The sequence below is a fragment of the Pleurodeles waltl genome, chromosome 4_1 (genome assembly GCF_031143425.1).
Source record: "Pleurodeles waltl isolate 20211129_DDA chromosome 4_1, aPleWal1.hap1.20221129, whole genome shotgun sequence".
NCBI classification, from domain to species: Eukaryota; Metazoa; Chordata; class Amphibia; order Caudata; family Salamandridae; genus Pleurodeles; species Pleurodeles waltl.
The window spans coordinates 471201284-471226345 of NC_090442.1; the positions used below are offsets into that span (position 1 = coordinate 471201284).

General features: G+C 41.8%; 1 protein-coding gene across 1 annotated transcript in view; it reads right to left on the reverse strand.

Moving 5' to 3' along the window:
* Positions 1–25062, reverse strand: part of TMTC2 (transmembrane O-mannosyltransferase targeting cadherins 2) — a 585628-nt gene that overhangs the window by 303398 nt on the left and 257168 nt on the right. Inside the window, exon 3 of the mRNA XM_069228756.1 lies at positions 23362–24190. Within this exon, the coding sequence (XP_069084857.1) occupies positions 23362–24190 (829 nt within the window). The remainder of the gene's footprint in view (positions 1–23361; positions 24191–25062) is intronic.

Below are 25062 nucleotides of genomic sequence, written 5' to 3' on the forward strand. Positions count from 1 at the left end.
ACATGTGGACGTGAGTTATGTTCCATCCACCAGACTGGTGCACCGATTTAAAACTTACAAAAGAAAACAATGTCATTGGGAACCTTAAGAAAATAGATAGTTTGGACAACAACAGAGGTATTTATTGCCTGTATTGCATTGTACCTCAGCATTCATACAGCACTTACAACCCTATGTGGGGCACTGAAGGAATTGTCTACATGGGCATCAAGCTACGCCATGGAAGGTGTGTTGATGAAGGAGGTTGTCTTTATTTTTTTTATCCCAAGTGGGAAGTGTTTTTAAGTTGTGTGTAATGACTACCAAGGTGCGGCTGTTATGGGATGCAGCACTTAGAAGGGTGGTCGATGAAGATGTGTGAGAGAGACAAGCAGTTTATGGTTTTCAGTAAGCTGGCAGCTTTCAGCAGCTCTGCATGCCCTTTTATGGTATTTCATATGTTCATGGTATTTTGTTTAAATGTTATGATCCTAAGCAGGCATGTCTGGAAAGAGAAATGGTAGGGAGAACTACTGGCATTGTCTTTGTTATCATTCTGCATCTTAATGTTACCGTGAGATGTAAAGAAACAGTCATACTGTGTAGCTATTTGGGATCTGTAGTGGTGGACTAGATTTGGGTTGACCGATTTGGCCAGGAATATGTGACAGATCTTTTCAGTTATTCCATGCCGTTCGGTCGGTGGTGGCTGGTTTATGGGCTAGTACAGTACTGGGTGACGGACAAGACCCATGGGAGATATGTATCCTGTGAATGGACGGGGATTAATAATTATATGCGTTACTTTACAGCCTGCTGCAGCCACTGAGTGTTTAACTATTATTATGGACCAGAAGGGTTATAGGCAAATTGCTATTATACAATAGCCAGGCTAAACAGAGATTAGCCCTTCTTAGCGTACCTGGGTACAGAAAGTAGTGTGCTGGCTGGGTTGTTTCATATCTGTGGGCTGTAAACAGTAGATTGTACATGAAGGTGCAATAATCTCCAGGTTTTATCCCAGGGGTGAGGAATGAACTAGTTCTCTTTGAAAAAGCCATTTTTCTTCTGTCTTAATGCTTCAAATCTTAGCTGGTAGGGAGTTCCCACAGGTTGGCAGCTTGTACTGAGAAAGCAGAGTGTCCTACCGATTTTTTTCTGGTAAGGTCGTATGAGGATCCATGGTGCAAGCCTGGAGTGCAGAGTCTTGTTTCGTTTGTAATGTGTTAATTTAACTTGAATGTCTAACAATCCTTTCCCTAGGAAGGCTCTATGCCCAATGGGGAGTGCCTGGACCACTGCTCTTCTAGATATAGGAAGCTAGTGGAGTGACTGAAGGACTGAAGTCATGACTTCTCTTGGGTGAAGATGGACATGGATTCTTGTAGCAGCATTTTGGATTAGCTGTATTTTCCTATGATGAATCTGGGTATGACAAGGTATAGGCTGTTGGCGTACTGAAGTCTGAAGAGCTGGAGTGTGTAGACAAGTTGTTTTTGTTGGCAATAAGGTATGAGAAAAATGTGAATGTTTTATTGTGTAGAAGGTGTTCTTTGTGACATTCTTAACATGTGTTACTAAGGATAGGTCTGAATCCATGGTTACCTCTAGGTTTTCAATTTATTTGATATTGTTGGAGTGTCTTGGAGTTTCTCAACCATATGGTAGGGAGGCTGGTATGTTTGCCAGTGTTCGCAGGCTATGAGGTCGTTTCTGCTATGTTGAGCTTTAGGTTACTACTCATCACTGAAGTATTTAGGACTCCGAGGCAGTCATCAAGTTTTGAGTTGTAGAGGTCATCCAGGCAACCATTTTTAGAACGATCTGCAAGTCATTTGCATTGTTATAGCAGGTGACAGTAAACAATTTAATCAGATCTGGTAAGCGGATTGGTAGATGTTGGAAAATAATAATGATAATAATAATAGTAATAATAATCATAATAATAATAATGATAATTTTGAGTGTTCATTGGGCTGCAGTGTGTCACTATTAATGAACAGCTACATGGTTATCCTTTTCTTTATCACTATCAATGAAGAAAAGGATAACCTTTAATGTAATTATGTTGGTCATTCTACTGATGCTGTTGCTCCTAAACTGAATAAAAAAATTATACATCCTCCGGTATATCAAACAGAATAACTGTCTATATTGTTGCACTTTTCCTTGCCTCTTGAACTTCATCTTGATGTCTACAAATTCGGGTTAAGCAAAAAAAAAAAAAAAAAAAAACAAGGGGGTGGGAGAACTGTGCGCATACTTAATTTAAACAGCCTCCTTTATTCGAAAAAAAAAATAGAGTGATCTCTGTTATTTACTCTACGCTTGACGACACATTTATCCCCTCAATATTTCGGTCTCGTGAAATGGCGGTTCCTTCCCCCACAATGGCTGGCCCGCCACTCTCAGCAGAGTCCGGTTCACTAATTAGAGGAGGTGATATTCTGAAGTTTTCTTGAAACCTCAACGTGCGCCTGCCTGGATGAGAGCTCTTAAATCACATGGGCAGTGTCAATGCTTTGGATCGGTTTTCACTTTTGCTACTATCGCTTCTTAGCAGACCTGCAGCTTCAAGGCACATCAATTCTCCTGCTGCACGAAAATGACAAGCACCGTTATTTGGGCATTAAAAGAAACAAGGATCTGTCAATGCATACGTTTAGGGAAACGGATAGCCGTCCGTAAAGATAACGTGCTCCGATGCTGAGCTAAACGGGTTGATTCTGTGACGAGTCCCCGGGGACCGCCTGGCAGCCCAGGGATGGAGGTGAATGACAGTCCGTGCGGCAGACCAGACTGGACGCAGCACATAAGCCTGTGACTGCAACCACGTCATTATTGCAATGCGTGGTTCCAGGATCTGCAAGGGCTTGAGCACAGTGTTAACGCCCGCTTGTATTACAACGTGTATTGGCCGGGAAGGTACTTTTCAGGGGAAACTAATAGCTCCTACTGAAAAGTTACAGAAAAGGAGAAATCATGCACATCGCATCACTAAGCCCTCTACTCCGTTTATCACGCTCTGCCACTGTTCTTGACAATATTTTGAGTGCCAGACTGGAAGCTGTTTTCCGGCACGTGCTGTTCCAGTTATGAAAGACCATTTGTAAGTGTCCAACCCCAGACTCTTGTAAAGCCCGGGGCCAGCCATGACAATTTCATATTCAGACAATTTTAATTCTACCCTCATCAACTTGCCGTAAAGTCTAAGACACCTACCATTTGTTCGTAAAGAAATTCACTGTCAGATTGTACACCCCACCCTTGGGACACACTTCATATTAGAGGGTAAATACTCAATGTTATTCTATCTAGTTATTCCTCTGCCTTCAGTTCAACTCACTCCCACCTTCGAGGCTGTCCATGAGTGTTATAAACGAACATAGCTCGTGTCGGTTTCAAATCTATTTGCTATTCAGGGTCAGTTCAAGGAAAAACCAACTTGACAGATACTTGGAACATGCCAGATTGTACCAACAACCAGCAAAGGCAAATCTAGGGATACCACAGCAAGCGAGGCGAAAAAATGATGAATTGTCACAAAAAGTGCAATAAATACATGCTCCAGCCCTAAGCCCTTCTCCTTTGTTTCAGATTCCTTCATAGTCATGTAATCAGCAAGGATGCAAAACAGCTAGCTACAAAATGCTTGACCCAACATCAGAAAACCAGTCTGCTTCAGGTTCAAGTTTAAAAGGTGTGAAGAGCTACCAACTGCTTAGTGGACTACACTGTCCTACCCTTAGTAGTTCACAACTAGCCAACAAATCAAATTGTGATACTGATGGTAGCTATGACTGGAGGAAGGAGTGACTAAAAAAAAAAAAAAAAAAAAAAACTTCAGCAAACAGCTGTGCACATCCTTGTGTCTAAATAATGCATTTGATGCCTCCCAGTCAGGATTTCAGACACTTCACAGTAACCAAATCTGCCCTGCTGCCTGTCTCAGATTAACTCTAGATCAAGGTGGCTTAAAGCTACATGGTTGCCTTCAACATCCTGCACCTCCTGGCTGCGTATGACACAATGTCTCATTCCACTGTTACTATCAGACTGCCCTCTGATGGTATTAGAGGCACTGAACTTAAAAGGCTCCATAAGAGCCATGTCTTCTGACATGCAGTTTCCAAAGTCGCTGAAAAAATGGCTCTTCTTCCAATAACCGTTATCAGCCAGATGAAGAAAAGAGCACTTATCTCCATCAACTCGCATACAATGATACACCAACCTGTGAAAAAGAATCACAATTTAGCTTTGTGAAACCGTTGGATTTCAAATGAATTGATTTTCAAAGGAAAACCTGATGTCGAGAAGGTGGGCCATTCTCGACATATACAAACTATAAATATCCTTCTGCTGCACTGTGTATCAACAAACCTTTGCCAGACCTATCCAAATTCACCAAGAACTTTATCATGGGTGTACATCACCTCAACGTTTTGCTGTGTATACCGAGTAAGTAATTGCATCTTTCGTCTAGCTTTACCACTTCTATGACAGATCTCTGGCTTCCATTTTGAAATTAATAAACAGTTTGGGAAAAAAGGCAGTAATGCTTATAATTTGATATAGTCTGCATTATGTGCCATATGGTTATTTAGAAAGCTTCTTTCTTTTATTAAGAGTTTTACTTAGAAATTAAAAAAGTACAGAGGGCACACAAGTCAGATGAGATAATGGCAGCTTAATTGGAGACCTGTGAGGGCCAGTAACTATTAGCTATATTGCTTTCTAAGGTATCCACTCAATCATTCATTATGATCCTGTTCCACGAGATTCCTTATCGATGGAACTTGCTATTTCAATTTTCACTTTTTTTTTTTCCAAAGAGCTAGGTGTGTAACGCCAGTAGGGTAAAATCTACAGGTGCTATGCACTACCAATCCTATTGTAGAAATATTTTCAAGCACTCACTAGATATTGGCCACTCAATATAAGCCCCAAACTCTCCGAACCTGGAACACCTTGTTTCGCGAATTGAGGAGGACATGGGTAATTCCATAACAACTTAATAAAATAGTAGATTCTTTTCTTGAATCAAGAGGTTAGTACGGCCTAATAATCGTTTCCTAGTTTATTTTATGTCGTATTCATTTGACTCAGGGGAGGATTTTTGATATGCAATTAAACAAATCTTTAAAAGGACTACCATTCGCAGAAGTAGTGTCAGCGTTGATGCACGTCTGTTTTATGCCGTAAACCTCACAATGGCTGGTCAAATAATTTTGAGAATATAATCTGGATTTGCATTACACCTCATATAAAGTCCCCAAACCTTGAGAAGCAATTCAGTTTCTTTGTATTTGCTAAACTGCATTGGAGGGTGGGTGGATGTGGTGTCTCCCACTGCTGACCAGCTGTGGCATTAAATTCTTAGAACCTTTTATACAGAAAAATTACATTAATGAGACAAAGGAAATTTCATAAATGAGAAGACAGGGTTACAGGCCTTAAAATGCTGTTCATAATATTCAACTCCGAGTGGTCTTGAGCAGTTTACATTTGTTTTCTATTGTTTATTTATCTGAATAATCCCTTCTGTCACTGTTTATCTTTTTGCTGAATTGTATGGTTTTTAAAAAAAGAATGTGTCCACTCAAAAATAAAAAATTATAAACGGAACTCTGCGGATAGTATTTTAATAGACAATTCTAATTGTTTCCTTTGCGGCACAGCAATTTTGATGGGGTGGCTCTGCACAGAACAGATGGTGTGGGAGGTTTTCAATGCACTCTGGATCTTCACTATGCTGTTATATTTTGTGGTTGGTTAGGAGCCAGCCTATTGACCTTGTCCTGTCCACACTCATAAGGGCAAGTACATTTTTATTTCCATTTATGACTAGTCACCAACATTAAGAATGAGCCATGGGCCCACAGGCACAATGCCAATTGAAAGACAGGCGAGATAAGCACCATAGTATGCTGCAGCAGTTACATACCAGCGTTATTGACACTACTTGTTTCTCTTGTGCAAACAGCGGAATCTGCAGACTTGCCTGTGTTCGCTAGCAAACACCACAACTAGTGCAAGCATGTGTTTCCACAAAAGTGCTTTAGTGGCTCACAAAACACAGCCTAACTACCCTATTTCCCATAATTTTGAGTTTTTTGGCACAAAAGTCCAATTTGTTTCAAACTAAAGTTTCCCAAATGTACTTTAGATACTCAGAGATCACAAACGATAGTTAAATGCATTCACACACAATTCAGCCATGAACCGGTGCTCATAGTGCTACATATTTTAAAGGGATAACAATTTACAGTCTGTCAGTGCAGTAATGTATAGCAGATGTGAGTCTGCACTGAGGAATGGCAATATTACTACACAGTAAATATGTCAGTCGTATGAAATTACTGCCACTCGATCCAACAATAGAAATCGTATTAGTAAAATGTGTTATACTGTCTTACTATTCAGCTGCTCTACTTCTTTTTGGTACGTATATTTCGTGACACAAAAAATGTAAATTAAACTATCATAAATACTCTCCACACCAGGTCTAACTAAATTGTGATTTTAGATGTACTTTATTTAGTCAAAAATAATACTTCACTAATAGTTAAATAAAGGATTGGATTGGATAATCAAGACACATCAAGTAAAAAAAAAAAAAAAAAAAAAAAAAAAGGAGGTCCATCACAAATGTTGCATTGTAAAGCTGTGGTAACTGTGGTCTCTGTAGCTGTACAAGTGCAGGCATGAAGAAGCGGTATACAAGATTCTTTTTTAGGTCGAGCCTAGGCAGGGTGCGTGCGCCGTCTGCAAGACATGTTATATTCAGTCTATGGGCTTTACCCAAGCCCACTATTGCTATTTGTTCTTTGTTGTCCTTCTCCTGTTGTGTGATGGCTTCTCCTCCAACCTGGTTTAACTTCTAGTGCCCTGCAACAGAAGGCATGTGACTGCCACTCCGGCCTTGCGCTAACCCACCTTCCCCCTTCTAAACACATTATTCTTGATCCCGCTCCCTCTCGCTCCATTGCTCTAGTTCTCATTATCTCTGGCTCATTAACCCCTTTGGTTCCAGGCCTTTTCCCCCTCAAGTGCCAGGCCTTTTTTGGGCTATTTGGGGCAGTTCGCGCTTAGACCCTCAAAACCTTATTGTCCACATAAGGTACCCACGCCAAATATGCATCCTTTTTTCCAACATCCTATGAATTCTAGAGGTACCCAGAGTTTGTGGGTTCCCCTGGAGGAGACCAAGAAATTAGCCAAAATACAGTAAAACGTTCGTTTTTTAAAAAACAAATGGAGAAAAAAGGCTGCAGAAGAAGGCTTGTGGTTTTTCCCCTGAGAATGGCAACAAAAAAGGGTTTGCGATGCTAAAATCACCATCTTCCTAGCTTTCAGGAACAGGCAGACTTGAATTGGAAAAACCAATTTTTCAACAAAATTTTGGCATTTGACTGGGACATCCCCCATTTTTACTATTGTTTGTGCTTTTAGCCTTCCAGTTAGTGACAGAAATGGGTGTGAAACCAATGCTGGATCCCGGAAAGCAAAAAAGTTCTGAAAAGTAGACAAAATTCTGAATTCACCAATGGGTCATTTGTGTAGATCCTACAAGGTTTTCCTACAGAAAATAACACCTGAAATAAAAAAAAAATGAAATTGAGGTAAAAAACAGCCACTTTTCTCCACGTTTTACTGTAACTTCTTCCTGCGATGTCAGATTTTTTAAAGCAATATACCGTTATGTTTGCTGGACTCTTCTGGTTGCAAGGATATATAGGGTTTGTATGTTCATCAAGAACCCTAAGTACCCAGAGCCAGTAAATGAGCTGCACCTTGCAATGGGTTTTCATTGTACCGGGTATACAGCAATTCATTTGGTGAAATATAAGGACTGAAAAATAGGTATCAAGGAAATCTTTGCATTTCCAAAATGGACACAAGATAAGGTGTTGAAAAGCAGTGGATATCTGCACATTTCTGAATTCTGGGGTGCCCATACTAGCAAGTGAATTACAGGGCATTTCTCAAATAGACGTCTTTTTTACACACTGTCTTACATTTGGAAGGAAATAATGTAGAGAAAGACAAGGGGCAATAACACTTGTTCTGCTAGTCTGTGTTCCCCCAAGTCTCCAGATACAAATGGTACCTCACTTGCGTGGGTAGGCCTGATGCCCGCGACAGGAAATTCAACATGGACACATCACGTTTTTACATTGAAATCTGACTTGTTTTTTGCAAAGTGCCCAGCTGTGGATTTTGGCCTCTAAGCTCAGCAGGCACCTAGGGAAATCTACCAAACCTCAGCATTTTTCTTAACTAGACACACAGGGGAATCCAAGATTGGGTGACTTGTGGGGTTCTCACCAGGTTCTGTTACCCAGAATCCTTTGCAAACCTCCAAATGTGGCATAAAAAAACTTTTTCCTCACATTTCAGTGATAGAAAGTTCTGGAATCTGAGAGGAGACACACATTTCCTTCCACCATGCATTCCCCCATGTTTCCCGATAAAAATTGTACCTCACTTGTGTGGGTAGGCCTAGTGCCCGCAAAAGGAAATGCCTTAAAACACTATGTGGACACATAAAAATTATCAAATACAAAACTACCTATTTTTGCAAGGGGGGTGGAGGGGAGAGCACCTGCGTTTTCGCAGGGAAAGGTCGTAAGTGGAGATTAAATGGGAGGTACTCTCAAGTTGGTGTGTAAACACAAAAGCTACGTTTAAAGGCCTACAGAAGTAATTTAGTACCATTACAGAACCTCTGGACCGGTGCAAAAACACAAACAATCCATAAATCACTATTTTATGATGGTGTAGTGTGGAATACGCCATTTTACTTCAGACCTTAACACAGAAAGCTTTTGGCACTAGAGCAAAATGGATGGAATTGATTGTGCAAACTCTGCTAAACATATGTAGCACTTTTTAGTTCATAAAGTTTTTTAATTTGTAGTGGAGTTTGTCAAAGAAATATTGCAAATTCTCTTCTTTACAGACACAGAAAAACGTTATGTTAAAAATTGATATATCTGCGTTAGTTTTAGTCCCTCTCTGCTTTTGAAAAGTGAAGGAAAGGTATTTTCCTACTTCCTTTCATAATAACATTGCAAACATAGGATCAAATTCATTCGATTTATATTTGCATGGGTACATGTGCGGTTTGTTCCATTCCATGTTTCAAAACTTTCAGAAAGTTGTTCAGCAAGTGAAAGGTTTCAGGTTCAGTTCTAAGCATGTGGCTTTTAAGAAGAGAAAGGTCCAGAAGCCACAAAAGTTCGAAATATTTAAAGTGACAAAATGAAAACAGAAAAGCATAGGTAGTGCAGGCATTAAACTGATCACTTTGTTTCCCGAGAAGATAGAAACAAGGTTTGCACTGCAAATAGGTGAAAGAAAGACGAGAATTGGATTGCAAGACAAGTTATGATGAGTGGACAGAAGCAAGAAATTCGAGAGCAAGGTGTGGGCAAAATTAAGAGTGAAAATGAGAAAAATCTGTGGCAAATCAGCTAAGATCAGTTAGGTCAGTATAGGTTGGACTCTATGGAGACGACACAAAGAATATAGTTCATAAATATAGACATATCTATATATTCACATATAGATATAGATATATACATATCGAGAGAGCTCTCATCATCTCCTTCTGCCATTGCCTTCTTTTGTTTAGGGTTCTTCAGCTATTGGCTTGCAACATTGAAGCACATCTTGGATCAGCAACAGAAGTATTTTAGTTCAACCGAATTCAATTAGCTGTCTGGTGTATTCTTCCACATCCAAAGGGGGAGGGGACCGCAGAGGGACTTTTTAAACCTTGAAATGTATGGTCAGTCATAAAACAGTCGATAGTTTCCTGAACAATATGGTTACTCATCACACATTCAGTACTTTAATGCTCCTCTCCACTGCTGTCGAGCTGCTACTTCCCTTCAGTGCGCCCGCCAACTCAGATTTAATCCTTGCCCAATAACTCCTCTCCAGACAGGATGCTACCCAGATAGAGTATGCTGTCAACAGCTCTTTGCCTCAGCCACCAGGCTGGCACACACAGTGGCTCTTTATCCCTTCTGCAGGGAATCTCCTCACACCGTCAGCATGCTCAATGGTGCATCTGTCCTGCCCACAGTTGTTGTTAAGCATGGCCAGTGACTTCCTTCAACAGCATACAAGAAGCCAATGGGTGTGGCCGGTAACTCACAAAGCAAAACAAACCATTTGCTTTGCTAATGCTTGTTTTTATACAAAGGAGTTGTATGATGCATGAACGTAGTCAGAGGCAATTGGGAATCTGACTGACTAAGGTAACTGTTCGTAACAACACATGCAAGTTGTAAAAAAGATAATCACTAACACAAAGGAGCAGATCAAGAGTTTTGCCACCCTAGGCAAACTGGCATTCTGTTCTACTTCTACTACAAACCAACCACAGGGGCAATGGTTGTTGCTTGCATGGCCAAGTTGGCACATTTGTAATGGTGTCACCTTGATGACAAGCTGGTCTTAATACTATATGTTCCCACTCACTTTAGGAATATTCCCAGGCTGGACCCACAACATTTTCTCCAAGCAGAAGCTCCCAAGCACTGTGAGGTGGTGTCACCAATGTAATCAGAGGCATTATCTGCAATGTATGATGCAATATAATACTTTATAAAGTGCTTACCAAGCATTAGAACAGCATATGAGATGTTGGTATACCTTTGCATTTTAATAACTGCAACACTAACAACAGGGAAGAAGGGATGGAGGTGAGGAATCTGAGGGAAAATGGATTATCACCAGAAATATCATTATAAATGTTAAGTAACTTTTTTTTCTTATGGATCCTTGCTGCAGATCCCTCACTTTATGAACCAGTTCCAAAGGAAAACCCTTGTTGGAGGTGGGATTGAGTAGTGCAGCTTAACCAAGAAAGTCAAGCAACTAAAGGCGACTTAGGCAGAGAGGGTTATTTCAGTAGGCACAGGAAAGCAGTCAACAAACTCAAATAACCTTTCACAGTGGTGATCTCTGAACCCTGTTGCACATTTGATAGCGCAAAGCACAAAACATCAGAAAGACAAGACTGGAAAGAGCTCAAGCTTTTCAACCCATATCAAGTAACAAACTTTAATTGAAGCCCACAAACACATTTTGTAGTAGGTTTCCTGGTAGCTAAAATGACAAATACTTCTGTAGGTCAAGAGAAGATTTCTAATTGTAACCGCTCAACCTCCTTGTGTGTAGCTGTAGGGTCAGAGGGGGATCCAAACATCCTGATGCATAAGGAGGTCTGCTCTGTGTGGAAGAGGACAGCAAATTAGTTGTTAAGCTTGGGCTTTTATATTGTGCAGGGCTTTCTACAGAAGGGGGTTTTATGTAAAGGTGTTAACACAGAACCAACGCTCAGTAAAATCTGAAGGCATCTGCAAGGGAATCATTTGGAGGGGAGTGTATAACAGACATCTGGGTCATGAAGAAAGTGCCATGCTTTAACATCCTAATTGATGGAATATATCTGTTACCTCTGGATGGAGTTCCCACTTGTGGGAAGATGATTTTGCACAATAAAGGGAGGACAATCCCATGCAGGGATAGAACCTCTGCCTCTAAGATTGAGGTGTGCGCTGGACAGCACAGCGTAGGAGAAGCAGGGCAGTTCAGGAGATAAGAAAGTAGCTGGTGGTTGAGGGGAGGGGTAGGGAGCAGAGTCAGAGGTATTATAAATGCCGCAGATGCCGCAGACGTTGGCAACCCTCAGGTTCACCAGTGACCCTAAAAGGGGGGCAGAGCTGCTGCATGGTCTAAACCAGCTGGGATGATTGCTGCTGCAAGAGGAAATTTTTCAGCTGGGAGGACAGACCTAGTGAGAATGCATTGTCATGATTGCTCTACACATAGTCTTAAACACTTCAGGGAATAGTCTACATTATCTGTAAAAAAAATTAAAAAAAATAAAGAAGAAAAAAAAAAACTACTTGCAGTCAAAAAGCATGACCATGAGGGCCAACGGAACATCTCTCAAAAATCCTATGAAGCGCATCAAGGTGTGCCTGCACAGAGTAACTCCTGCAGCCATGGACTGAAGCACAGTAACAGAATCAAGGCTGCAATTATAGTCTTGTTTGGAGGCATCTAGACTATCCATGACGAGAACCAAGACAAGCTTATTCATGTGTTCAAGAAGGTGAATTACAGCCATTTCCATCACTTTCCACTAAGCGAGGATTGGCTAAATCAGCTGAGAAGGCATGTAAACTTGAGTACACAGAGCAAAACTACCGGATGCAAAAACGTATTGCCTCTACTGCAGAAGCATTTTTTACTAATTCAATATTGACATAATTAACAAGTGTGATATGTTGTGAAGACCTCAAACAAATGCTGCTTAAACAAGGCTTTGCACAAAAAAAGGTGTATATAGCTCAAAACACAGAAATTATTTTTTCTCTCTTTCCTTTCTTTTGTTTTGTTTTGCTCTGACCTGTGTCATGAACAGAAGTGTATATCTTTTCATGAAGCAAATGCCTTTTTGAAATAACAGAATTAATGAAGCATAGATTGGGTTTTAGCTTTCTTACCCATTTGACCTATGTAAAATATAATAATGTATTGAAATGTTAGTTTCATCTTTAAAAGATGTTTCTTTATGAATAGGTTTTGTCAATATAGGTGAATGAGAATGGGAGTGATCTCACACAGTAATGTGCGGTACTTACCTTGACCTCTTTTGTCTTACAGAAAGAGGCGCTGAGAGAATGACACAATTGATAATTATGTTACAAGTTGTAGTCAAGTGTATGTCATGTTTTGGATGTTCTTGTTAAGGTTGCAAAATCATCGGAAGCTGTCCTGTTCCTATGAAGAAAACTGCCTCCCTATTATTGGTCCAGACGTTAAGCTATTATCATAAGTCACTACAGACTGTTGCATTTACTGATATATATTGAATAAATGTGTGCTCCCAGAGGAGACAGAAGGAGTTGTTCTTTTTAGACCTGCATAAGCGTCCCTCTCGTAGATTTCCTTGAGAGCACTTCGACTCAGATAAATTCTGACTCAGACTCTTTGCTGATGCAACTCAGATTTACTCTGTTAGATACTTTTGATTTTCTACTTAAAATTATGCTGCTCTAAGACTACTAAATTTCTTAAATTTCTCAGTATGGGATGTTCTGCAGTAGATTTTATGCATTCACCTCTCGAATTTAGAGCTCTTCATGAGTCATTTTGATACTTTTCACCACACTCCTTACATTAGAATAGGGCTAAAGTTATGGAACAAGCGTTGTGCTTTTTTCTGCTTCATGCTTTGTTCTTTGTTTATACTCATATTTATAGTGAAAACCTTATGATTTGCCAATGAATATTTTAATTATTAAAAAGACTTCTAAAAAAGTTTGGAAAATATAAGTATTGTAAGGACCTCTAAAACCTGAGTTGGTTACCCCTTTTTAGCTTCGTTTTACAGTTTATATTTTATTCGTTTTAGTAGGGTTGCTTTTTAGCGATGATTCTTAAATATTCTTTTCAACTTGTGTTTGTTCTAGGAAAACGAGGAACAAGCTGTGATCAGTGCCATCTGTCCAAGGCTAAAGAACACTGTACACAATGTGTTGGTTTGTGTTGCCCATTAAGGAGACAGCTTCTACCAGCTAGACATAGCATTGCATCAGAGATGTACTTCTACCACAGTATGGTTCATTATATAAACTATGCACTGACCCAGATAGGGAAGAGGGCATTCCAGCCATGAATATCCTGGGACGCATGCTGTAAAATATAGAGCTCAGCTGGCGCTGATCTACCAGCTTCCTGAGGGGATTGCCAGTTACCCCACCAATTAACACCGGTTTCCAAATTTGAGGTTGGGGCTAATCCCTTAGATAAGGCCAGGCAGAAGGGTACACCCGCTATGCTCTCAACGTAGACTTTAGGATCCTCTAGACCATCTACAGTTGTATGTATCATGTTTGGATTACGTTTTTAACCATGTTTATAATGCGGATTACCTTGTTATGATTAATTGATCTAATCATCGCAGCTTACTTTCTATATGCCAAATTGCTACTCTTTCAATAATGCATTGAAAACGTCTTGCATCTGTGTCTCGCCTTGGTATGCATGAGTAATAGTAGGAAAAGGGTAAGACCTGTTTCTAATGCTTCCCTGAGGAGTCAGTGTCATGTTCAGGTTGCCATAATCACCTCTCACCCTGATAGGTTTGGGGTTCAAGTGAGACAATGTGAGCTAGGCAGGAGTTAAACCAACAGTAACTAATGGTGTGGATGGACTCAGTTTCCTTCACTCTGCCGTTCTAAATATGGATTTCTATTACCCTGGTAGGAACTGCGTAATGTAACAAAATCTTATTATTGACTCCTACCAAAGTGAACTGTATTTAAATTATCAATCATTTGTAGATTAAATTGCAGCTCCTGATCAGTTTTTCAACACTTCAAAGGTTCTCCCTTTTGGGCCCAGTGCGGTACGGGAACTTCATGTGTTCAATTAAATAAACCTTTAAATATTAGAGTTCCCAATAGTCCCAGCGTTTACATACAATCAGATGTTTTTTTGCTTCCTAGTCTGAAGCAGCCATAGGTTAGCAGCATCAGTCTGATGAGGGGTGAAAGAACAAGAAGTTAGGATTAGAGGGCACTGGCTTATGGTGCTGTTCGATTTAGCTCTGTGCTGCCAGCCCTAAAAAGTATTTAACCAAGCAGCCAACACTGGCTCAAAAGACTGCTTTATTAATTGGAAACAAGGGTCCTAGAACTGCCAATGACGGTTGAAGGATTCCAAACAAGATATTGGATTTGATTCAGCAGCGGGAATGGGTAATTCCAGTGCTTCTGCCGCTTTTCATACTAGAAATTTAAAAGAACAAACCACTACTGAAGGGCGCCCAAATGTATATGGAATCTTCTTCTTTTGGGGTTGTGTAAAGACTGGCAACTGCATTTTAAGGAGGGAGGACGTGCTAAGCCTCGGAATCTTCTTCCATGTGCAAGTAATCCCAATTGAAAAATCGTCAAAGCACTGGAATCCAACCCAAAGAGTTTCTCTTTAACGGCAAATATCTGGTCCCTGGGGTAATTGTGGCAAAGGTTCATCATTAAAAGGTCTTCTGTAGGAAGGTAGCCTCTTTCTAGCCTTGTTACCCCCACTTTTGGCCTGTTTGTGAGTATATGTCAGGGTGTTTTTTGTGTCTCACTGGGATCCTGCTAGCCAGGGCCCAGTGCTCAAAGTGAAAACCCTATGTTGTCAGTGTGTTTGATATGTGTCACTGGGATCCTGCTAGCTAGGACCCCAGTGCTCATAAGTTTGTAGCCTATGTGTGTTCCATGTGTGGTGCCTAACGGTATCACTGAGACTCTGCTAATCAGAACCTCAGTGTTTATGCTCTCTCTGCTTTTAAAATTGTCACTGCAGACTAGTGACTAATTTCACCAATTATGATTGGCACACTGGAACACCCTTATAATTCCCTAGTATATGGTACCTAGGTATCCAGGGTATTGGGGTTCCAGGAGATCCATATGGGCTGCAGCATTTATTTTGCCACCCATAGGGAGCTCAGACAATTCTTACACAGGACTGCCACTGCAGCCTGAGTGAAATAACGTCCACGTTATTTCACAGACATTTTACACTTATAAGATACTTAAGTGCAGTCACCTATATGTCTAACCCTCACTTAGTGAAGGTTAGGTGCAAAGATACTTAGTGTGTGGGCACCCTGGCACTAGCCAAGGTGCCCCCACATTGTTCAGGGCAAATTCCCCGGACTTTGTGAGTGCGGGACACCATTACACACGTGCACTACATATAGGTCACTACCTATATGTAGCGCCACAATGGTAACTCCGAACATGGCCATGAAACATGTCTAGGATCATGCAATTGTCACCCCCAATACCATTCTGGTACTGGGGGTGCCAATTCCATGGATCCCCAGGTCTTCAGCATAGAGCCCAGGTACTGTCAAACTAACTTTCCGGGGTCCCCTCTGCAGCTACCGCTGCTGCCAACCCCTCAGACAGGTTTCTGCCCCCCTGGGGCTTGGGCAGCCTGGTCCCAGGAAGGCAGAACAAAGGATTTCCTCTGAGAGAGGGTGTTACACCCTCTCCCTTTGGAAATGGGTGTGAAGGGCCTGGGAGGAGTAGCCTTTCCTGACCTCTGGAAATGCTTTGAAGGGCACAGATGGTGCCCTCCTTGCATAAGCCAGTCTACACCGGTTCAGGGATCCCCCCCAGCCCTGCTCTGGCACGAAACTGAACAAAGGAAAGGGGAGTGGCCACACCCCTAATCAGCACCTCCCAGGGGAGGTGCCCAGAGCTCCTCCAGTGTGTCCCAGACCACTGCCATCTTGGACGCAGAGGTGAAAGGGCACAATGGACAGCTCTGAGTGGCTAGTGCCAGCAGGTGATGTCAGAGACCCCTCCTGATAGGTGCTTACCTTTCTCAGTAACCAATCCTCCTCTGTGGGGTATTTAGGGTCTCTCCTGTGGGTATCTCAGCAGATAACAAATGCAAGAGCTCACCAGAGTTCCTCTGCACTTCCCTCTTTGACTTTTGCCAAGGATCAACCGCTGACTGCTCCAGGACTCCTGCAAAACTGCAACAAAGTAGCAAGAAGACTACCAGCAACATTGTAGCGCCTCATCCTGCCAGCTTTCTCGACTGTTTCCTGGTGGTGCAAGCTCTGAGGGCTGTCTGCCTTCACCCCGCACTGGAAGCCAAGAAGAAATCACCCGTGGGTCGACGGAATCTTCCCCCTGCCAACGCAGGCACCAAACTTCTGCATCACCGGTCCTCTGGGTCCCCTCTCATCCTGACTAGCGTGGTCCCTGGAACACAGGAGCTGGGTCCAAGTGTCTTTGACAGTCCAGTGGCCCTTCTGTCCAAATCTGGTGGAGGTAAGTCCTTGCCTCCCCACGCCATACAGAAATCCTTTGTACTGCGTGAACTGTAGCTGCTCGGGCTTCTGTGCACTTTTGCAAGACTTCCTTCATGTGCAGCCTAGCCCAGGTCCCCAGCATTCCGTCCTGAATTGCCCAACTCGCTGAGTTCGACTTCGTCGTGGGACCCACCTTTGTGACTCTGAGTCGACAGCTGTTCTCAGATCTTCTAAGTGCCTGTTCAGGTGCTTCTGCGGGTGCTGCCTGCTTCTGCATGGGCTCTCCGTGTTGCTGAGTGCCCCCTCTGTCTCCTCCTCCAAGGGGCGACCTCCTGGTCCTTCCTGGGCCCTAGCAGCACCCAAAATCCTCAACCGCAACTCTTGCAGCTAGCAAGGCTTGTTTGCGGTCTTTCTGCATGGAAGCAACTCTGCATCCTCCAGCACGCCAAAGGACCAAAGGAGAAGTTCCTGGCACCTTCCGTTGTTGCAGAATCTTCGGCTTCTTCCACCCGGAGGCAGCCCTTTTGCACCTTCATCCGGGGTTTAGTGGGCTCCTGCCCCCCCCCTGGACATTTGCGTGACTCTTGGACTTGGTCCCCTTCCTTTACAGGTCCTCAGGGCCAAGAATCCATCTTCAGTGTTTTACATTCACTTGTTGTCCTTGCAGAATCCCCTATCTCGACTTTACTGTATTCTGGGGTAGTAGGGTAACTTTACTCCTACTTTTCAGGGTCTTGGGGTGGGGTATCTTGGACACCCTTAGCGTTTTCTTACACTGCCAGCGACCCTCTACACACTACACTAGGTCTGGGGTCCATTTGTGGTTCGCATTCCACTTTTGGAGTATATGGTTTGTGTTGCCCCTAGGCCTATTTCTCCCTATTGCATTCTATTGTGTTCTACAGTGTTTGCACTACTTTTCTAACTGTTACTTACCTGATTTTGGTTTGTGTGCATATATTTTGTGTATATTACTTACCTCTTAAGGGAGTATATCCTCTGAGATACTTTTGGCATAATGTCACTAAAATAAAGTACCTTTATTTTTAGTAACTCAGAGCATTGTGTTTTCTTATGATATAGTGCTATATGATATAAGTGGTATAGTAGGAGCTTTGCATGTCTCCTAGTTCAGCCTAAGCTGCTCTGCTACAGCTACCTCTATCAGCCTAAGCTGCTAGAACACCTCTAATCTACTAATAAGGGATAACTGGACCTGGCACAAGGTGTAAGTACCCCAAGGTACCCACTATAAGCCAGGCCACCCTCCTACATCTTCACTTTCTTATACCTCCTCCGATTATATCAGCCAACGTTTAAGGTTGGGGAGGGGATACTAAAATCTGCACTGGTGACACAGTAGGCACTTGGAATGTAGCATTTGTTGTGTACTTCTTTGTACATAGTGACAAAGCCCGGAGGCAAGGAGACCAGTGGCCTTTGGGTCAGAGTCTACAGAATGGATGTACCAGCTAAATCAGGACCAACCATGGTGGTGGCCAAGAAAGTGTAAGGCCTGGCCTGAAAATTTCAACTGTGCACAAACTGAAGACATCAACCTGACCAGGGTCAGCAAAGGGAGGCTGAAATCTGTTTTCCTCTTTTTGAGTACTTGAATCAGATTTGAAGGCAAGGATAAGCCTGTCGTCAGGAGAATGTACTGCTGAGACTCCAGACAGTCCAAACAGCAGAAATGTTTCCTTCAGGAGGAAGAGGACTACTTATGACCCTTCTTGTGCTGTTTCCAGGATGATTCCCAGAGAACCAATCCCATATTAAGTAACTCACCTGAGGGACGTGAAAAGTAAGGCAATGGGGTCTCCTTGCATGCCCTAGCCAAATAACAATGGCCTCCCGCTTCCCAATGGCCCTTGAGTGCATTAGGAACAACAGTCAGGGGCTCAGGAGTTGCAAGTAGATCCAAGAGCCACATACAGATGGCTTGTAGACCTAATAAATACATCGTCCTCCATGGTCCACAAGGTTTCAACCTAAAAGTATTAGAAGGGTACATTTAACTTCTTAGATATTCCTTTTTCAACAACAAGTTTGATGCAGCACACTGATAAGCAATTGCTCAATACTATAGCAACTGCTTCATCAACACCAACTATGAAGACTGGGAAGCATTATAAAATATCAAAAGAAAGAAGATTCCTCCACCTTTCTTTGAGGAGGAATGTAATGGCAAACCAAATCACCATGACATGATGTCTGAGATGTGTCAGTACTTCCTCCAGTCCGATTAAACAGTTACTATAGAACATTAAACCACTTTCATCAGCAGGTTTAACCTTAAATCACAGATGTGGTCTAACAGTACTGAAAGAAATAGGGGAAGCAGAAACACCAGGGACTATAACTGGTTTGTGTTACATACTAGAAAGTGCATTGGGTGATTTCTATCTATTTGCCTCAAAGACTTTACCACAGCCCCAAACTACTTTCAGGACGAAACAATGTAGGAGTCTCTTCAAAGACAGCTTCAACTTGCAAATGTACCTAAACACGCATAATCATCAACCTGACAAAAAAGTTATCCTAGCACTCACCTTCCCAGGAAGATCTCGATTTGCAAAGCTTACACCATTTTAAAACTAGACCACAAAAAAAAAATTATTTTGGGCTCCCAAAAAAAACTGATCCATGACAGTCAGCAAACAAAAAAAGCACATTAGTAGCTTCTAATCATCTGACCAAATATGCCCACTGTTCTAAAAGCACTTCATATACTCACAGTGAAATGAAGGAAGCCCTATTAGACCCTCTGTTCCCAAATACAAAGTAGTGCTGCAGAACAACCCTAAAACATTAATAAATAAAGAACTGTTTCCCTTGAAAGATCTGGCACAAACTCTGCCTCATGGTGCACACATTTTTATAAAAAAAACTACAAAAAATAGACACGATGACAACATGCATATCTCATCTAAAATGGTCCAATTTAAAGCCCGTAGATTTTTTTTTATTCCTGCTCAAATTTCACAGACTACTCAAAAAGCCTCACTTGTGTTCATCTTCCAACCAAGCTTCCTGCACCTGCTTTACATCTACGACCTCCACCTAGTACTCCTGTGGACAAGTTTAACTGTGGCCTGAAGATGTCTCAGATATACAAATGATAGCCGACTTTGTAAGTTTGCCTTTTCACATACGCTATATAAATATCTCAGGAGTACATTAAAGACCGGATATTTGTTGGACGATATTATATTTCACTCATGTAGTGACATCAGCTCTCTGGCAGCGGGAATAACCTGGTAAAACACATCTGTGAGCAGTGCTGATGCCTCAGGTATGCAACTGTGCAACTGTGTGCCAGACACAGCCAGGGAAAATCGAAGAAACTGAAATGTGTTATGTCAAGAGATGATGAAGAATGAGCACATTAGACAGAATGAAAACCAAGAGATAAGAGGATATCTGAGACTATAACAGTGTTCAAAATCAGAATACAGAGAAAACACATATTGTCACCCATACAAAATAACAATAATTAAGAAAGCAGGCATCTCATGGGCCTTAACACTTATAATAATTAATAATTGGCAACATGTCAGACAAAACAGAACTACAGTGGATGTTATGAAATTACATAAAATAAATAAAAATAAAGGAGTGGTAGAGCGTGGCCACATCACTGGTGTGTCAAGTTTTTCCATTCCTAAAACAATCTGGGAAGCATGGTCACCATTATCGTCAACATGTGAAAGAGGACATCGCAGGAACAGTCTTTGTTTTATTAACTGGATATTCACTTGAATTAAAATAAAAAGGCCAAAAGAAAAACAATATAAAAATCGGAACAAGGGTAAACAGAAAATCAGAACAAGAGGGTACACAAAAAACAGGAATGAAACCACCACAATCACTGTGGAAAACCACTGTGCTCAGGGGCGACTCCATCGCAATAGCGAAGGGTCACCCACCTGGATAAGCCAGGAGATGAAAGATAAAACGATATTTAATTATTGTTTTATCTTTCACCTGCTGGCTCAGCGAGCAGTGTGCTCAGAGCGAGGCTGGGTTGTGGGAGATGGACGGGAGGGATGCGTGGGGGGAGGGGAGGAGAGTGCACTAAGTGCACATGTGAGTTTTGCCAGCCGTCTCAGGCCGGCCAAACTTGCATGCACATTTGGGTTTCTCCAAACCGGCTTTATACACAGCCGGGCTGGAGAAACAGCACAGACCCCAGGTTTGTGTCTGAGCAGCAGTCACTGCCGCTCAGACCAATGCTACGTTTGGCATGGAAGCAGCACCAGGATTGCTAGGGAGCCTGTAATGGTGTACCAGTGAATGCTGGGACACCATAAGGCGACCAGAGGTGCAACGCAGTTGGAGGCGATGACGAGGAAAAAGGTCAATTGTTTTTCATTACTATATTTGTTTTTATCCAATGGTCTGCCCCCTCCCTATAGCCCTCCCCTTGAGATTTGCAGGAGTCACCACTGACTGTGCTTACTTGTTAAGAGTTCTTTTCATGATCTAGCTCTATTGACTTGACCTAAATGTGAAGGCTCGTTTAATACGAGGTTTGAGTAAGGGCTTTTAATATATTTACATGAAAAAAACACAATTTGATTTTGCTAATTGGGGAAGGACAGCTGGCTTAAGCACTTCAAAAATATCCGCATACACACTGGTGGCTGCTTCTTGGTGAAATGCTGGAGCTGGGAAAGGCAATGGAGACAGGCGGTTGTCCTGGTGACCACCCAGGCTCTAAGCACCATTACAACTACTGAATATCAAAAAGTGGATGTGTAACGCATGAGACTCTTATTAATTGGTTTATTTGTAGGAAACTGTAGCCTTTAGGATCAGCCGTTTTTCAGAAAAACACACACACACACAACATAACATACCTATAGTTGGTTGGACCGCACACTGAAAGTAATGAAATGCGCATTTACTATTCTAACGCCACACGCGCTTTGACAGTAAAGTAGGTTATACAGCAGACTGATGCATATAGACCTGAGCTTATGCACTCAATCAAAAGTACAGAAACACCCTTTAGTCCCATGTCTGCATTTGAAAAGAGAAGGATTTTTATACTTCCTTTCATATTAACACCGCAAACATAGGATGAAATTCATTCAGTTCATATTTGCATGGGTACATATGCAGTTTGCTCCATTCCTGTTGCAAAAGTAGCACAAAGGCGCAAATATATTTGCTAGATGTTCAGCAAGTGCAAAGTTTCAGGTTCAGTTCTACGGATGTGGATTCTAAGTAGAGAAAGGTCCAGAAGCCACAAAAGTTCGGAATAAGGCGTGCACTGCAAAGCACAAGGAGAAAACGGTGGAAAATGCCACAACGCTTGCACATCAACACAAATATTAATGCAATGTCCATATATAGCAGTCCTTTAACTAATCAAGTACTGGAAATGCGATGGGTGCCAACCCGGCCAGGCACCTATCACCCAAGGTGTCCAAAAATCCACGGTGCACTGCAATTAGGTAACATTACGTTGCAAGACAAGCTATGATGAGTGGACAGTAGCAAGAAACTCGAGAGCAAGGTGTGGGCAAAATTAAGAGTGGAAATGGGAAAAAACTGTGGTAAGTAGGCACGGATTAGTTAGCCCAGTATACGTTGGAATCTATGGAGACGACACAAAGAATATAGTTCATAAAGATAGATATATCTACATCTTTATATATATATATATATATATATATATATATATACACACACACATACATACACACACACACACACACACCCCTAGAGAGAGATAAATCTATATCTATGGATAGATATCTAGCTATAGATATAAATAATTATCTAAACATAGATATAGATATATATCTATGGATAGATAGATATCTATAGAGTGATAAAAAAAAACCTTTCATGGTGAGGGTGACAAAAAGTATGCAATAAAGAAGAGAGAACTCTGGGTAGTTCCCAAGCAAAACCCTTTCGTGGTGAGGGTGACACATAAATTATGCAAAAAAGAAGAGAGAACTGTGGGTAGTTCCCAAGTTTAGGTGGAGAGCAGCTCCAGTAAGGAGCATCCTGCAACTTCAGTGACACTTTTGATTTGCTCACCTCAAATGACATTTGGCGCTGCTCTCCACCTAAACCTGGGAACTACCCAGAGTTCTCGCTTCTTTTTTGCATCTACAGACAGATTTAGATAGATAGAGATATCTATAGATACATAGATAGCAAAAGATACAGATTTATAACTACAGATGGATGTAGATATATATGTAGATAGATATAGATATATCTATCAATATATATATATATATATATAGCGAGAGATAGATATACATCTATAGATAGATATTGAGATATACAACTATAGATATAGAGATAGATATATGTCTATAGATAGATGTAGACAGACATGTCTATAGCTAGCCATAGATATATGTATATATCTATAGATAGAGATCTAGAGAAATAGATAGAGAGTAGATAAACAGACAGACAGAATCTCTCTGTTCTGGCCAGAGCTCTCTTGGAGTGCATATACAGAAAGAATAAAAATTGAGAATGTTTACAAAACCTGATGTTACCTTTAGCTGGATTCACTTTTATTCCTGACCGGTACAGCATTTCTTCATTCTGCCAGTCACCATTGCGGACAACAGTCTTCAGCCCGTAGAAAAAAATTAAAGCAGCAGTGGCGTACAAAATCAAGTGCTTGAGAAAGTGTTTCTGGGCTTTGACGTAAAGGGCTCGAATACCCACAGTAATAAGAAGGCAGAACCCCATACTGGGAATATATAGCACACGCTCTGCTATCACAAAGCCGACATAGAAAAATAGGTTTGTGGCGGGTACAAAAGGGACTATTAACAAGGATAAGGAAAAAATGACAATATGCTCAGATGAGGGAAGTTGCGGTCTGAGCGTCGCATGGTTTTTTGTGCCATTTTCTACATTTGGAACAAAGCTTGGTTTGAGCTCCTGGTTCTTCTGCTCCACGTCTGAGTGGCAGCTGTGCCCATTAGTATGCTGCTTGCCATTTGTTACTGTTTTCCCATTGCATGCTGTGTCTGGACCGGACCTCTTCAGACTCGTGTAGACGAGGAGGAGGAGTCCAGAATAGAAGGCCACAGTGTGAAGGTTCCTCAAGTCACCAACTGTTCTGAGGAGAGGCACTGCATCCATGGACCAATCGAAGCTGAGGGTGTCTGGACAAAGCAACAACCACAGATTTTTCCCTGGCAAGTGCAGAAAAGTCAGCATGCGCACGAGAAAGCTGTCAGCATCCGCTGCTGGGTTGTCAGAGTTCGAAAAACTTGGTGGCTTGTTGCCCATCCAGTACAAGCGGGCACCCAGCAAGGTGGCACCCCAGACAGTGAGTAGTCCGATGCTGAAGAAAAGAGAGCCATTCTTCCGCTGAAATAAAAAAGGAAGAACTATTAATGGAGCAAAACTTGTGATATGCAGTTGCACAGACATCCAGATTCTACGTGCATTCGAAAGTAGCAAGATGCACTCCATTAAACCAGTAAAACACGTTTTCATTCAATTTTGTGGTTTTAGGTGGGAAAGAACAAAAATAGCACAGAACACAATTCAATAGATTGCCTCTAATCTGCAGCAATTTGGAAAAGATAAAGTGCTACTCAAGTCCTGTCCCTTATAAGAAGTAAGGCATCACCGTGGTGCTTTCATTCCATTCAAAAGTTTTGTGTGATACAGCGGCACCACAGAGCACATATTTCTGCAGATGAAGATCCTGACAGTACCGCCCACAAAAACATGGCGTGGAAGGTCGAATTCCACTCCTATCCAACTAATAGTTTTACCAAAAGTTTATAATGCAGTGCTTAACCCATCATTTACTATCTTTCACCATGAATCTTCCCCTTTGTTATGCATTTGTTCATGCTGTTGCTCACACTAACAATGTTCAGGTTTTTCAGAACGATTTTAACTCCTTTATTTGCCTTGTAATAATCAATCTCATGGTAAGCAGCGGCTGGAATACTGCTAAGGTCGGAGGGTGAGGGCGGAGAAGGAGAAAGTGAGAATAAGTGTAACTAATCACCAGACTTTGTTGGTCATATAAGGGAACATGTGGGGAACCACTGGACAGCCTCTGGATTGTTCCTGGAAGGTAATGTTCAAGTAGGTAGGTAAATCAGCATTCAGGATAGAGAATGTCTGGGGGCCCTCTGGGTAAGCATCAGCAGGATGCATCCATTACAATTACTGGGTAGCCAGTACAGGCTTACAAGTATTGGGGATACAGGGGCACACATATG